This window comes from Cinclus cinclus, chromosome 5 (assembly GCF_963662255.1).
Source record: "Cinclus cinclus chromosome 5, bCinCin1.1, whole genome shotgun sequence".
NCBI lineage: Eukaryota > Metazoa > Chordata > Aves > Passeriformes > Cinclidae > Cinclus > Cinclus cinclus.
The window spans coordinates 18,135,854-18,151,998 of NC_085050.1; the positions used below are offsets into that span (position 1 = coordinate 18,135,854).

At 37.1% G+C, this 16,145-nt stretch overlaps 2 protein-coding genes across 4 annotated transcripts in view; both read left to right on the forward strand.

Moving 5' to 3' along the window:
* Window positions 1–5,605, forward strand: part of PI4K2B (phosphatidylinositol 4-kinase type 2 beta) — a 22,207-nt gene extending 16,602 nt beyond the window's left edge. For 2 of the 3 annotated variants that reach the window (XM_062492694.1, XM_062492696.1), the window contains exons 9-10: window positions 998–1,057; window positions 3,595–5,025. In XM_062492694.1, coding sequence (XP_062348678.1) covers window positions 998–1,057; window positions 3,595–3,768 — 234 coding nt within the window. In that variant the 3' untranslated portion in view covers window positions 3,769–5,025. Of the gene's footprint in view, window positions 1–997; window positions 1,058–3,594; window positions 5,026–5,565 lie in introns of those variants that run through there. The other variant, XM_062492695.1, reaches the window with a different exon arrangement.
* ZCCHC4 (zinc finger CCHC-type containing 4) lies at window positions 5,295–15,637 on the forward strand. Its single transcript, XM_062492693.1, is given in 15 exon segments — window positions 5,295–5,423; window positions 5,426–5,515; window positions 5,518–5,548; window positions 5,551–5,684; window positions 7,211–7,293; window positions 7,989–8,264; window positions 8,761–8,841; window positions 9,158–9,230; window positions 9,711–9,861; window positions 10,363–10,463; window positions 11,638–11,759; window positions 12,316–12,391; window positions 12,887–12,938; window positions 13,629–13,773; window positions 15,415–15,637. Coding segments are annotated over 15 exon segments (1,668 nt in total). The 3' UTR covers window positions 15,539–15,637.
* Window positions 15,638–16,145: the final 508 nt, after the last annotated feature.

Sequence of the window (16,145 nt, forward strand, 5' to 3'; positions counted from 1 at the left end):
TAACCATCTAACTTCTGAATGCCAAGATACGGTGCTATTTTATGTTTAGCCTTGGCATGGTCAAAAGGGTTTATGTAATTCTAAGGAAACTGTCACTGATGTGGTTAATTGATAGTAATTAGCTCATCTAGAAACATAAGTTACCTATTCCATATCTAAGTTTCACATAATCAATTAAAGCTAGTTTACTCTTAGAGCACAGATCTATGTAAAAACTGCATTTAACCTACCTATGTGGTGTGTATACACTTAAACTGTAGCAGCCTGAGGAAATAATGTATTTAATGTAACTTAAAATACCTCCTTACCTTTCAAATACTTAATTTTACATGCATATATTGTGCTAAGCTGCTGCTGAAATCTCGATCATATTGAAAGTCAAACTCACTTTAAAGATACTGAAACTGTCTGCAGTATTGACAAGTAAAGAATGTCCTTCTCTAAAACATTTTGTAAATATTTGTGTCAGATGTTCAAGTGAAATAATCCAATTAAGGACTGAAAGAATTGGTAATTTTAAACTGTTAATGAAAATGCAGCTGTAATGTCAAAACTAGATCCTGAAACACATTTTTGATATATTTGCATCCTCAGCTCATTTGTGTTCAAAATGTCTCTGGGTTTGTTAGTTGGCTACTATTAAATCTAAAGGAGGAAGTATTTTTCTGCTGGAGTTACCATGACAGAACAGTATAACATTGTGTGATAATATTAAGCCTGCTATCTAACACCTATTGGTGTTTACCAGTGCCCAAAAGTGGTATCCACTGATTTATTTTGTTGAGTGGAACAGTCTTCATTTTCACATATGTAAACTTAAAGCAATAAATAGACCTTTTTGTGATTCATACTAGCACTCTATTTAAAGCTTTCATAAATTATTATAGTGTGAGCAAATATGAATATGCATATTATGATATTGATGAATTTACATGCTGAATATATAGCTAAAAATAAATGGGTTATTTACTATGAACTGTTTGTTTTCTTAATAAAGACTGACAAAGGATTTGATAAGGCTACTTTTGAAAACCAGATGTCTGTTATGAGGGGGCAGGTAAGACTGCTTTTTTACAATTTTATTTATGTATTTAATTTATCATCAGTGCTTTCTTCAGAGCTACAAAAACTAACTCCTATTACACTGAATGAAATTTTGAAGGTATATTCATCTGAGAAGACTAAATTCCTTTCTAGAGCTTGTTCTCATTTGTGGATAGGTGAAACAGCAGAAAGTGTACCCTGATTTTTCTTTATTTTTACAGAAAATGCTTTTATTTTAACTCTTTTATTGATTTGTGGGTGATAGGGAGGACTTAAAGTACCTGCTAAGAATATACCATTAAAAATTAAAGGGAGTAATACATTTGGATGGAAAATTGGTATCTGATTTTATTATGTTATTAAAATTAATGTGACTTTATTTTAGAGGGTTGACTTGATTGTTGAAAGCAATATTAGGTAATAAAATTTCTTCATCCTATCAAATGTTGAAACCATATGTCATAACAGTCTAGCCATTTTCAGGTTAGAAATTTGATAATAGTCAAGTGATGGGCTTGTTTTATTTTCTGGGTGTTTTTGTATTTTTAAAAAAAAACACTGAAGTATGAGAGGAGAGGGTTTTTCCATCTTCCTCCTATTTTACAATTTATGACTGGTGTGAAATACTAGAGAAAAAGCTTTAGCTAAGAACAAATTTAGTTCATTGAAGGCATAAAATAGTGATTTCTGCAAGTATAAGGGAATTGGTCAAGGCAAATTAATAGTCCCATTTGCCCTGAATTTATTGAAACTTTGTCCTTGTGTTCATAAATTCAACATGGACCGTTCTAACCCCGACAATTTGTAGTGTCTTCATTCAGTGTTTTCTCTCTAGAATTTCTTATATCAAAATGTACCTTGCACAAGACTGCAGCTCTGCTTACTCAAACATAATCCCAGTTAACATCTTTCATGTGGTAGCTAAAAGACAGCAAACCTTATTTAATAAATTGAATTATAGGGGAGTTGTTTCTGAAATAACTCTTCTGAGAAGTTTGTGTAGTCACTGGAAGGTGGGTTCATGAAGTACTCATGCATCCTAAACTGGATTAAGTAGATTTTTTTCTGATGAGATAATTGGCTACAAGGAATCTGTTATTTAACAAAACGCTTGAGGAAAAACATGATTGATATAATTAGGAGTGAGGTAGCTGAAGTTGTCAAAATTAATTTTCCATTATAAAGGCTGCATCTGGACCCTTTCTTCACACACTGTCCCTCAGGTGGATTTTAGCAGAGATTTGTTTTAGGTTAAAAAAAACCCCAAACTCTCTCTACCTATATACAAGTGTGGTTCACCATGGCAAATGTCATGTTTTCAGGCATGGAAGAAATGCAGGTGACAACTAATCCTTGGATGCAATTTGAAATATCTTGGCAAACAAGGCCTTTTTGCACTGGTTTTTAAACTCATTTTTGGTATAACCAAAGTATGTTTTGAGGGGATTATAGAAGACTCGGCTATCTAGATCACATGCTAAGGGAGTCATTCAGTTGGAATGAATTTGCAGTATATCCAAAACATCTAAATGCATCCTTAAAAATGAGAATTTAATAATTAGAAAATGAAGAATCTAAATAAAAAAACTGTAGGGAAACATACCTTGCATGGAAGACTCAAGGTCGTTAAAACTAAGATACCAAGCATAGTTAGAAACCTATTTCTGTGAAGTGTAGGGGAAAAAATTGGGAAGGGTTTCAATCCCAAAAGAAACAGTTCTCTCAAGAATGTAGAGTCTAAGGAACGGGTAACACATCTACAAAGAGTTGCCTTAGAACTTTGAGAATGTAAATGTCAAGAGGAGTTGCTGGCAGAACCAAATTGCAGTAAATAATGCAAAAGATTTTGTCAGGGTTCTTTAGCTATGAAAGAGCAGAATAAGCAGAGGATCAGTCTTACACGGAAGAAAGGGGCATTGTGTTGGGGAAAAAGGGCTTGATATTCAGGATAATGGCAATGTGTCACTAGAGCTAAATTGAATACTTGCCTCAGTTTTCAGCAGGATAACATTGAACATGGAGTAAATTATGAGGGCAGTCCATGAGCACTGCAGTTTTGGAAGAAAGATAAAAGACTCCTGGGAGCTGAGGGCCAAATTTGGGTCTTAGCATTGGGTTTGGTATGAGCTTATTATATGGCTTCATATAGTCTGATAAGAAAATAATTTGTAGCTAAACTGCTGGTATGTCCTATGTTAAATCATGGTGATGGCTTTTTTATAGGGGATTTTTTCACTAGAGGTGCAGTGCTTTCAAGAGATGTGCTAAATTTAAAATGCTCTTAGATTTTTCACTTTGAATTTTCTGAAAATTTGGAGAGGACTGCATGAAACAGTCAGGAAAAGAATGGAAGGGTAGACAGCAGTAGGATGTAATACTGTTACCAAAGAAATGAAATATTTCTACTTGCAATAGCTATCTTTTGAAACAAATTTATTCAGCAGTACAATTCTCTACAGAATTGATGGTAGAGTGGCATCTAAAATGATAAGCATGTTAGCCACAGTTTTATTTGTGCACCCTAACCTAACCTGCTTTTGCTCTTTTTAGATACTAAACCTTACTCAGGCATTAAAGGATGAAAAGAGTCCCATTCAGCTTGTTCAGATGCCACGTGTGATTGTAGAGCGAAGTAGCACCGGAAGTCAGGGCCGAATTGTTCATCTGAGTAATGCATTCACACAGACCTTTCATAGCAGGAAGCCTTTCTTTTCCTCCTGGTAGCAACAAAAATACGTGGGAAGAGTAAGTTTCTCTTAACTTTAGAAAGCTACTTCTGTGTAAAGGCTCTGCAATAATGTCCTGCTGTACACCAAGAGCTCTGACTGCCAACACCTCAGAATTTAAACTCTAAAGACTCAAGAAATGTATTTTGAATGTAATAAAAGTTTACAATTTTTGTGTCAAAATTGTGAATTCTTATGTCAGGGAATGAAAAGAATTTGTCCATACTGTATTTTTATAGGCTAAATTAATGTATTCTGAATAAGGGAAGACAGTTTGCATATGCTGAGAAAGTAATTTTGAATACAATAGGAAATTTTTGTTTAATATAAATATGAGAATCTATACACTATCAGTTTCTTTTTATATGACCTTTAAAAAATGTTCAGAATGAACATTTGATTATGAAAATGCTTTTCCTTGGAATTTCTTTGTTATTTTAAACTGGTTATAGATTTTTGTAGACTAGTTACTTGAAAAGTCATGCACTTAAACTAAATCAATCTGTCCTTGAAAAACAAGTTAAAGAAAGGGAGAAGGAGGAAAAAATGCTCCAGGTAGGCTTTTTTGCACGCGAGGACCAAAAATAGTGAAATAGTTGTATTACAGCAAAATTCAACCCAAGTAAATACGCACAGTTTCTACTGCGACAAAATACACTGAGTGTGTGTTTCAGAGGTTGGAATTGCACTGTAGTGTTTAGTTATGTGTATATTTAAGCACATCTATGTAAACCTGTGATATTTCTTTGGAGATTAATCACAGTGAAGGAATTAAGTTGCACCATGTTGTTACAGGTTTGTTTTGCCATTATTTTAGCAATGTGTTCATCACTTGTCACCAGAGTGGTTCTTCTGCTAATGACGGAGGCACTAATGTGTTCAACACAAAACCTGTCTGCCTCCTAAATTTCTAGCTAAATATACTTTGTTTGGTTGGCCGGTTTTTTTGACTGGAAAAAAAAAAAGAAAAAGCCTGGAATACCTACAGCACAGAGGATTACTTTCATGCCCTGAATAATGTTGTGCTCACCTGCCAATCGCCATTTGCATTTATGTTTAAGTTACCTGGTTTAGGAGTTGACAGTAATGTTTCTAGGTCTGTGACTTATGTAATGTGGTAAATATTTTTATTTTAATAATTTTTCTGACACGACTGGGAAGGGGAGAAAGATTGCTGCTTTTATGAAACCTTCAGTATTTCAGATAATGCTGTGTTTTGTAATTCTAAGCAATATTGTTGAACTCAGAAATAATAAAGTGCTTGTATTTTATATAATTTTGAGTGGACGTAAATATTGATGTAGTGTGTCAGCAACCTCAACAACGTGCGATGCTTAAGGCTTAGGTGTGAAACGCGGTGCGGTTCCGAAGGGAGGGAAGTGCCCGTGTACCTTGGCCGCGGTTGTTCCGGCCGAGCTCTTTGTGAAGGAGCGAGCGGCGCTGTCCCGGCGGGAGGGGCCGCGTGCCGCTGGGGGGCGCCGTCCGCCCGCGCCGCGCGGTGCCCGTCGGGAAGGAGGCGGTGCCATGGCGGCGGCGGGCCCGGAGCGGCCGGGGTCCGCGGCGTTCGCCCTGCTCGGGCCGGCGCCCGGCGCGCCCAGCTGCCCTCACGGTGAGACGGGCCCGGGGAACATCTCCCGAGCGTCCCTGTGCTCGGCTCCCGCTGTGCTCCCTGCGCGGGCCGTTCTGCAGCAGCCTTTGCGAAGGCCTTGTTCTGGAAGCTCGGCTCTTGCCGCCGAGCAGTGAAACGGGTCTGCAGGTGGTCCCTGTGTTATCGTGTCCTCGCGTTTGTCCCTAGGTCCTGCACTTCTGTTTGTGAAGACCAGCCAAGGAAGAGAGGAAGGAAGAAGATTCTATGCTTGTTCGGCTTGTAGGGATAGAAAGGATTGTAACTTTTTTCAGTGGGAAGATGAGAAGGTAAGAGAGACCTGCTTAAGGCTGTGCTCAAGACTCAGGGCTACGAAGATGATCAAAGGTCTGCAGCACCTCTCCTGTGAGGAAAGACGAGGAGAGTTTGGGTTATTCAGCATGCAGAAGGCAGCGGGGAGACCTTTCAGCAGCCTCCCACTACCTGAAGGGAGTCTCTAAGAAATCTGGAGAGGGACTTTTTGCAAGGGCATGTAGTGGAAGGACAAGAGGTGATGACTTTAAGCATCAAGAGGACGGGTTTAGGTGAGATACTAGGAAGAAATTATTTTCTGTGAGGGTGGTGAGGCACTGGAAAAGTTGCCCAAAGAAGCTGTGGATGCCCCATCCCTGGAAGTGTTCAAGGCCAAGCTGAATGGTGTTCTGAGCAATTTGGTTTAATGGGAGGTGCCCCTCCCCATGGCAGGAGGGCTGGAACGGGATGATCTTCAAAAATCCCTTCCAACCCAAATCATTGTCTGGTTTTATGCAACACTGGTCATTTTTTCACTCTATTTAGCAATTTTAAAAGTGTATTTTATCGTGGGAATCTTTGGCAAGTGCTCTTTTCTAAACTTTGTGTAATAGCTGATATTTAGCTGAGCACTTATTTCATTCAGGAGAACAGGTTTCAAGTATAGCTTGTAATGAAGGCTGTGTACATTTTGATCAAACCTGGCATTTATTATTCTGTTGCCAAAACATATGGGAAGTTGGTCAATGCTATGAAATGTTGAACAAAATTGGGTGCTTCTGATCCCAAGATGCCCTTGTTTCCCCTAATTAAGATAGAGAAAATGTATTGGACACAAACAACAGTGTGGTATACAAAATGCTAAGGTGGGGCTTGGAATGATGCTTAGTAGTCTTAGAATATCTGCAACAATTCCTCTTTGTCGTTCATTCTGAATATGACTTATATTATGATGTCTTTTCTTGTATTGAATTTTATTGTCTCCTCCTTTAGGCAAAACAGTTCCATAGGTTTTGACCACATGTCTTGAAACTTTGTTGTGAAACCATGAGTATGTTTTGTGGGAAAAAAGTATAAAATTCAGAGAAGAGTGTGAGAAATTGAAATGTTAAAGAATCAGGTGCAGATCGTAACAAGGAGCTGTCATGCTTTTAAAATTATTTCACACAAAAGATTTGGGCAACATCTCTACTGTCATCAGTTTTTAGGATCAGATCATAGTTCTTCAGAGGGAACACACCTACTGGCACATGTTAATAGAAGGGATGGCTCCTTCTATCTTCCTCATAATCACCTTTTGAGATTTTCTCTGAGTCCTACATGTGATAGGAGAACGAAATGCGCAGTGTAAATTCACAGTGAGAGGCTTGTGTTGTTTTGCAGTGTGTCCCTTTGCTGCAGATGTATTTGTTCTTTTGAAACACCAAATGGGATTTTTTTTCCCCTTACAAAGTAGCTAAAGCATGAGACATTTGATGCACCCTTTTTTCATGTTGAGATTTGATGTACAACACACAGCAGTTGCTGTTAGTTTTGTAACTTTTCATATACTCAAATTTTGCAGGTATCAGAAACTAGGCTTGCAGCACGTGAAGAATATAATAGAAATCATCAGCCTTCTTTTACACACAGACAGAACGTGGACAGGTATTTTTAATGTGTATCTTCTTCAGTGAAGGTGTAGTAGTACAGGCTTCGGTACTCTGAATGTAGAGATAACATTTCGGGATTCTTTAAAATATGAAAAGAGGAATTTGGACAAATAACTGTTATACAGCAATGGAAAGGAAATAGCATGAAACATTTAACTAGAGCACTATTTTCAACCCAGGAATTTTGGGGGGGGGGGGTTGAGGGTTGGGGTTTTTTTGGTATGTATAGTCATTCTTATGTTAGTACTCATAATGTACTTAGGAGAGGTCAGTAGCAATTTCTGTTAAAAAAAAACCTTATTCCTGAATTTAGACTGCAAAAGTAACCGGCTTAACATTGTGAAAGGAAGCAAAGGTAACATAGTAACAAGTGATGCCTGAATTTTGTGTATGAACATACAGATGTTTGCTGATAGTTGATGGAGTCTTCACTCTATAATCCAGTTATTTTATGGGGATTCCCAGTATATTTGGTGACAATATTTTATGCATTTCAAAGTGTCCTTTGAATATTTCTTTTTTTATAAGTAATACTTTATTCTCACGGAGTTATGAGAGCTATGTAAACTGCATTGTCTGTTTAAATGTCTGAACTCCTAAAATATAAAAACAACCCTCCATAGCTCCCCTTCTTATCTTTGATAGAGGCTTTTTTCAAATTTTGTTCCCTATCGTCTTTTGTATTTAAAGGTACAAGAATTTTGTTCTGTTGCCATTATCAAAGAGGAGGTTTTGCCAGGAATGCCAGCAGTTGCTATTGCCAGCAGAATGGGAAAATCACTCAGGTCACCAGTTCCTGTGTAATATCACAACTGTCCAGCTGAAAAGTCCAAGTCAACTTCTATATCCACTGGAGAATAAAAAAACAAATGCACAGTATTTATTTGCAGACAGAAGTTGCAAGTTCCTACTGAATCTCCTTATAGATTTAGGATTCAGACGAGTGCTCTCTGTTGGAACACCCAGGTACATCAATGAGAATTGTTATACTTTCAAATAATATTTCTCTATCAAAACTGTACAGCTTACTAATTATTACATAGTCAATGATCTTCCCATAAAAAGAGATTCACTATGCTTTAATTGGTTGGGATTATCCAAGCATCTAGTGAAGTCTAGCTTTGAACTTACAAGATACCAGAGAAGACTGTGACAGCGCTGCAATTAACATGCATGCACACTTCAGATCTCTTTGGTACATATGGAGGTGACATTGAGTTTCTTACCTTCTGCTTTATTTTGTGTGAGGTGATCCAGTAGGCTCCACTGACTTCTCATCTTTTAAAACTAAGCTATTTTTCTCACTTTGAGTGCGGGCCAAATGGAAACACCCAAGTTTAGACTACTCTGTTTCCTCTGTTTGGTTTAGTTTAGTATAAAGTACCAGACATTCTTGTCTTGCAAGATCATTTCTGAAGTTGGTGATTGTGTGTTAAATTTCTTTGTTCCAATTATACTTCAGGCTTCATGAAATGATCCAGTCCAAAGCATCAGAAAAAGAAGAATTCAATGTTAGAAGCCTTCTGCTAGATATTGATTTCAGGTAGGTTTTAACAGATGTTTATGGATCTGAAGAACATATACAAAGATGTGTATTCTTACTGCTTTAAGAGATAAATTGGTGGTTGTTTTCCCTTACTTGTCTCTGCATCTTTGTTCCTGTACACATATATAAATGACATCCAGTTGATGAGAAAAGTAAGTATACTTAATAATTTCTCAGTATTGATTATGTGTTGTCAGTAATCAGAACCCAAAGATTATGTTTTTTCTTGACGTTTGTTTTCACTCTCATTACCCCTTAGGATAGACAAAAAGATATTTATATTTTTCTACTACTATTAAAACTTATTTTACAGGTATTCACAATTTTACACAGAGGATGAATTCTGCCACTACAACATGTTCAATCATCATTTTTTTGGTGGAGAGGTAAGGCCAAATATTTATTGAGTGCTTCTGTAAAAAAGAGGATGTTGTTGGTGGAAAATTTTGTAAGAAACTCATGACTAGTCTAGTAGAAAACATCATGGGAAAACATGAATTAGTTAAGAGCATTTTAATAAAAGCACCAATTGAGGTGTGTATGCAGCATTAGTTAGCATAAATTTAATAGTCAACTTTGTATTGAGTGGAAGAGAGCTACTGGAAAGGAAGCAGTCTCATTCTTTGATTTTCAGTAATGTTTTTATATGTTAGCTGAAGAAGGCACTTGTTTTCAGTCCTTCAAATCCACGTGTGTTTTTTGTGGGGTTTTTTAATGCTACTCAAGAGAAAATTCACCTCCACAAGAGCGGAAAATAGCTCCATCTTCAAAGTTGAAACTTCTACAGTGAGTGGTTTATTGCCAGAGACAGTATGTTTACAGTTCTTGAGCTGTTATTTCTGGAAATTAACCTCTGTTTCTTACAGGCTGCCCATGAAACTTGCAGGAAATTCTTGTGTGAAGAGAATGGTGAAAGAGTCATTATGGTAACTGATCCCCCATTTGGAGGTTTAGTGGAAGCACTGGCTTCTAGTTTTAAAAAACTGATGTCAGTGTGGAGGGACACAGAAAAAGAAGGTATGTATTACAGCCAGATGGGTGGCTCATGCTGTAACATCACTTTAAGGAAAAAGTACCTATTTATAAGACTGTGATTCTTGTTACTCAGGTGAATGTGAGCACTCATAATTTCTAAAGATGAACTACCATATATCTAATTTACTCTCGTGATAATTTTAGTTCAGTAATGCCCAATTTTCGATGTCTCTCTTAAAAACTTGCCAATTTTTTTTCAAAGCTACTTTGCAACTAAAATGGACTTTTAAAGGTAAAGAAAAGTAAGCTATTAAACAAGTACTCTTTTTTAGCAACCTAAGCGAATGTCCAGAATTTAGTTACATGGCACTTACATATCCACATGTAAAATATGCCAAAACTTTCTGTCACCTTAGAGAACTAGTTCTTCTACCCAACATAATGTACATATCCATGTTTGTATATCTGGAATATTCACTGTGAATGTCTCATGCTGCATGTACTGCTTTTCTCCTCTGTACACCAAAGTCTTTTAATTACTAGGTCATGACAACAAAGAGATGCCCATGTTCTGGATATTTCCATACTTCTTTGAGTCTCGTATTCTGGACTTTTTCCCGAGCTTCAGTATGATGGATTACCAGGTATGGCTGAACCCAGTGAATCTACTAAAGACCAGTTGTGTGCAATGGAAAGAGGAGTATGAATGAAAGCAGGTGCAGTGGCAACATTTCTCTGTAGCTGGACCTTGCTCATCTGAAGCTTGTATTCTGTATTGCTATTAGTTGTATCTGTGATAACTTGGTGGTGTTCCTGTTATGTATCTTGAACTCATCTGTCATTTATCCATGGAACTCTTTTCTTCTGCAAGGCTTTCAGTATAACACAAGTTACACTAATTCTGACAGATGCTTGTTGCAGAGGTGAAAGGTAACTTGATGAAGAGTATTTCATTTTTTACAGATGTTGAAATGTCAGTGGATAGTGCCCAGCCCTAGAAAAAAAATACATATATATTAAAAAATTAAGTTCTTTCATCTCCAGACTGCTGGGATCAGAGTACCATTATAATGATGGAAATGGTTGGACTTACTTAATAAGTGAACTTGTCAGTGATAAAGCAGTAATCTGGCATCAGCTTCTTCAATATTGTATCCATTCTGTGCATAGCTTAAGCACACGTACTTCAGTGTGTTTTGAGAGCTCAGTCATGGGTATTCGTGATGCTCAAGCTTTATTTTTTCATGTAACAGCTCTGCATGAATTTTGACATTGATGTTCTGAACAATGTATTTGTGTTTTGTAGAATGAAAATTTGTTGAAGAAAGTGGAAAACTCACACAAGGCTAGACTCTGCATTCCTGCCAGTGTTCAGAGCTGAGAGTTTTTGTGACAAATCTCTGAAGGCAGTGCTGGAAAAAGCAGGCTAATTGGATTTGCAGCTTTGTAATTACTCTGACGTGGGTTAAGACGTCATCTCTTGTACTGACAAACCAAACTGTATAGATCCTTCTGTTTAGCAGGTTGCTCTTGTAAACAACTGCAATGTTATATTATGTATCCCATGCAAATGAGCAAAAATGAATAAGTACAATATTATTGAAGTATTGTGAATCTAGCCTAATACTATATTTGCACAAATTTGTAAGTAAATGAGACAAAAAACTTGATGTAGAATTTGTAATCTGATTTGGGGTTAGAGTCTTTTATATAAACATGAACATTTCATAAAGCACTTATAAAGATAATAAATATGTAAATAGCTCTGCCTGTGCTTAGCATTCAGTTTAAGACTCTTTTATGGTTTTATTTTTCTAGGTAGACTATGATAATCATGCACTCTATAAACATGGCAAGACAGGTCGTAGACAGTCTCCTGTACGTATTTTCACAAATCTTACCCCAAGTATGATTGTGCTTCCTGAAGAAGAGGGATATAGGTAAGATGTATTAATTCTCAGGCAACTTTTAACAGTGTCTTTGTTCTTAATTTAGGCATAAAGTCTCCAAAGGAGTTTGGGATGTTGCTGTTCAGTAGTGTCTTGCCTAACTTGGATGCCAGGCTTAAGAGCACATTTTTGTGCCTCATTCTAAAGTTGTATATTATATAAACTGTGTGTAGGAGAGCTAAAATGTCTAAAAAGACATTTAAATTTTCCAGTGTGGAATGATGAGATCCCTTATTTTGTCTGTAGGAATTATTGCCTATATCTACAAGAGAGATTTAAGGCTATATCTGATAATCAGCTGTTAATACAGTAGTCCGAAAATGAACTTGTGAAAGAGGCATCGAAGACAGAGGAATTTAATTTCATTTGACCTGAATTTTGCTATGTGGATGTGGTGTGTGTAAATGGCCTAAGCAGTCATTCCTGCAGTAAAGATACAGTTTTTAATTTAACAAAGTGCTTTTGCAGTCCTTATATTGGTTGTTAAGGTTGTATAAGATTATTTGTTTTGTGAGCAAATAGTAGACCAGTACATCTTTTTCTCCAGATTTTGCACTATATGTCAGCGATATGTTAGTTCTGGTAATCAGCACTGTGAGATATGCAATTCATGTACATCAAAAGTAAGTATTTTCACTTATTTCTGAATGGCAGTTTTAGCAGCAGTTGGATAACAACCTCTGTAATACTTGCTTTGCTAAAAACATGTTCTGATACTGAGTTCCATGGGAAACCTGCAGCAATTCCGTTTCATAGACTTATTGTTTTCGCAGTACATCTTCCATAACCCACTGGGAAATAATTTCCCTTTCCCTAATTCCTTTGTGTTGGAAAGAGGACAGGACAGGTTTTCTGCTTGCCAGTTAGACCAGAACTTACCCAGCTGTGGTCTGTTGACACATGCATTTTTTCTTATGCTTTGAAGTTGTAGAACTTGCTGATTTCAGAATTTCATGTGCGGTTTCCACAGATTCTCCGGACTGTTGTTTCTGAGTTACAGTCCTTCCTACTGAGGAGTTGTTCCTGTAAACAGTGGGGACTGTACATGAGTAGTTCTGTTTTAAGATAGAATCAGTGGGGGGGTTCAATAAACAAAATAATTTGTTTGCCTTTTGTAGGATGGCAGACGATGGAAACACTGTGTTCTTTGCAAAAAATGTGTAAAACCCTGTAAGTACAGAAAAATATTTTCTGAATAAAAATGTATTTAGTCCAAAGAAACTGAGATTCCAAACCAGATGACAAAGTATTCTGTGAAAGAAGTAAAATGTGTTAATTCAGAAGAGATAGAATAAACAAAAAGTCTCAGTTTCATACAGGCAGCTCTTCTTTAGTTTAGGTGTACTTGCACTGTGTGCAAATGTAATAAATTCTTGTCAAGGCACAGTAACTCCATTTGTACTTACGGCAAAACGGAAATGTTTCCATTTGTCATACAAGTGTTTCCTACTTTCATAAACTTTGAATTTCATAAAAGTAGGCAATTACTAAAATGTTTCAGAGATTATGAAAAAATTTTCATGAGCAAATTCAGTTGTGTTTATATCCCTGTATAAATAGCTGAAGCAGTTATTTTTGTTACTGTTACAAAAATCAAAATCTGTAAGTACATTGTAACAGCTGCACTATTTTACTTTCCAAGATGACACACAGGATTAAAGTTCTAATGGCAAAATAATTCACACAGCATTGCACACTATGTCTAGTAATGTGATAAGGGACCAGAAAGTGACTACATCCATCTCTGTAAAGCTAATCCAGAATTAAAAACCTGGTAATGTGACCTATATTTAAAGCTTAGTTTCAAAAAGTTCGTTTTAAACTCTTCCGAGATCATAAATCATGTTATATATTTTGCAGCTTGGTTTCACTGTAGCAGTTGCAACTGCTGCACTCTTGAGAAGCACAGCTGTGAGAAGACTGATGTTGGCTGTTTCCTTTGTGGCAAGGCAGGTCACAAGCGCAGTGCCTGTCCCAGTCTCTCCCACACCAGAACAGCTCGTCAGTAAGTGTGATATTGCATTAATACAGTAAAACACAGCATTCAGATGAGAGCTTATGTCATGGAATCAGTTCAGAAAGGGATGATTTTTGGCTTTAGGTGCTGATGTCAGCTTTCACTATTGCCCACTTGCTGCGTTGCTGGGGAGTATATACTGAAAGGAGGGTGTGATAAAAGGCAGGTCACTTACTGGGGCTCCCAGTTCCTATCTGTGGGTTTTCTTTCAAAACTGATTAATGTGGATTGCAAACTTGGTGACTGGTGCACAGAGCTCTGTCAAGATGGCTGAAAATTGAAGTAATGGAACACTTTTATCCACTTTGAATTCCTTATGAAAGGGCAGATAAAAGAGTCATTATAATGGTTTTATAGTTTCCTGTCTCTTTTGCTTTGTTGTAGTATATTTTGCTTTGTTCCTTCTGGCATTTCAGGTGCTTTTTGTCATATAATCTAAATCTCCACCATTAGTGAGGATCACACTGAGTACTTTTATTCTTCCATGAGTCTCCTTTTGTCACATACAGAACAACACTGTACACATACCTGTATGTATCAGGGGGCCAAATAAATGGTGTGTGGTTGTCTTCAGATGGAACTAGCTGAAAAGAAGAAAGGGATTTGTTAAGAGATGATCCAGCAGGTGGCTCAGTCTTTCCAGTTCAGAATAACTGACTGCACTTTTATAAATTCCTGTCCAGAGTAATAGATTTTTCTGTGATTCTGGACTTGAATGGCTGTAGCAGTGGAAGGCAAATTTTCCCTCCCAAAAGCTGTGCCTATGTTACCCAGTGAGGCTCAGACAATTACCCTCTTATATTAGAATCCAGAGACTCACCAGGTGCTCTCTGGATGGCAGATGGATAGAGGTGTATTGCTTTATGTCTTACTGATACTAAACTGGGTTTTGCTTAGGGAGTAATAGACAGAAAAGGTAGAAGTGTTTCATTTTATATCTCTCTCATAAGAATTCCATCACTTAATGTTTCTTTTAATTTTTTTTTGGCAAAGGAAAAAGGATGCTAAAATAATTTTATGAAACCTCATCTGGTTTTTCTGTCAAGGAAGATACTGTTCTGTCAGTTGTACTAGAATGGTTTTAGTACTTTCATGCCAATTCATTTGCTGATTTATCGCAGAAGATAACTTAGATTTCTTTTTCTAACAAAAATGTTATATGTTTTGTTATGATTACTCAGCGTTTTGTGTTATGACAGAAAGCAATCCACTTGCTAGTTGTATTTAGGTCCTGTACTAATTGCAGCATGCTTCCTAATGGTGTTAAACTTCACATACTTTCTTCTAATTTCTTCTTCTTTCTTATATATCCATGCATTATATATTCAGCATGAAATTCTGTGTGGTTTTTTTGTACTTGGTGAGTGAGTTTCTTGTTTTCAGTATCTGTGTAAATTTAAATGCTGAATAAATACATAAAATGAATGTATAATGGCAGTGAAGTGGACAGTTTTGCAAAGTTGAAAGATCATAACACTTTGAGATGGAATGTTCCTTGTACTTTTTGTGACAGTACTTCACATACTGCCACAACATTCATATACTTATTTAAAATACCAGCAAATGTGTTTGTAGAGAGAAGTGTATTCATTTTATTCTAATCTCTATATTCCTTTTTTTGCTTTACAGGCCTGACAAAAAGAAAGGGCAGAAAACTCGAAAGAGAGTAAAGATGGGCATCTCTAAAAGATTAGCTATGAAACATGCCATATTCTCCAAGAGGAAAGTAAAGAATAAGAAAAAAAAGACATGACTTTTGTTGCTGCTACATAGTTGCTAATTTATTTTTTATTGTCAGCCTTTTGTTCAATTTTCTAAAAATGTAAATGCTAACATCCAGAATAAAACCTGATTGAATTGAGTGACAGTTCCTTTATTATACGTCATTACTGGTACCAAAAACAAAAACAACCCCAAAACGACTAAGAGAACTACCACAGCCCTTACCATGTATTTTATAATGTGGTAATTTTGTACCTAGGATTGGCTATTTGTCTAATTTGGTGACTGCTGGATGTTAAGGGGCTTACTGAGGTACTGGAGAATGCTTTTGACTTTATGTTGGTATTGGAGGACGTCGGGCGAGGAAGGAAGTGTAGGTGATCGGAAGGCAACGAATTCTAGGAATTCAGTCTCTATTAGTTACAGTCGTCTCACAGGATGGCTTCTGATTTTTAAAAAAAATCTCCAAATGAAAAAGGGACTTAAAAACAAATACTTAGTACTGAATAGTACTTAGTAAGTGAGCGGAGCGGGAAGAGCCTGACCCGACTCCCCGCGCCCGACCGGGATCGGCGCCACGGCGGCCCCGCTGCCGGGATCGCCCGCCCTGCTCCCGAGCCCGCCCCTCGCGGGGATCC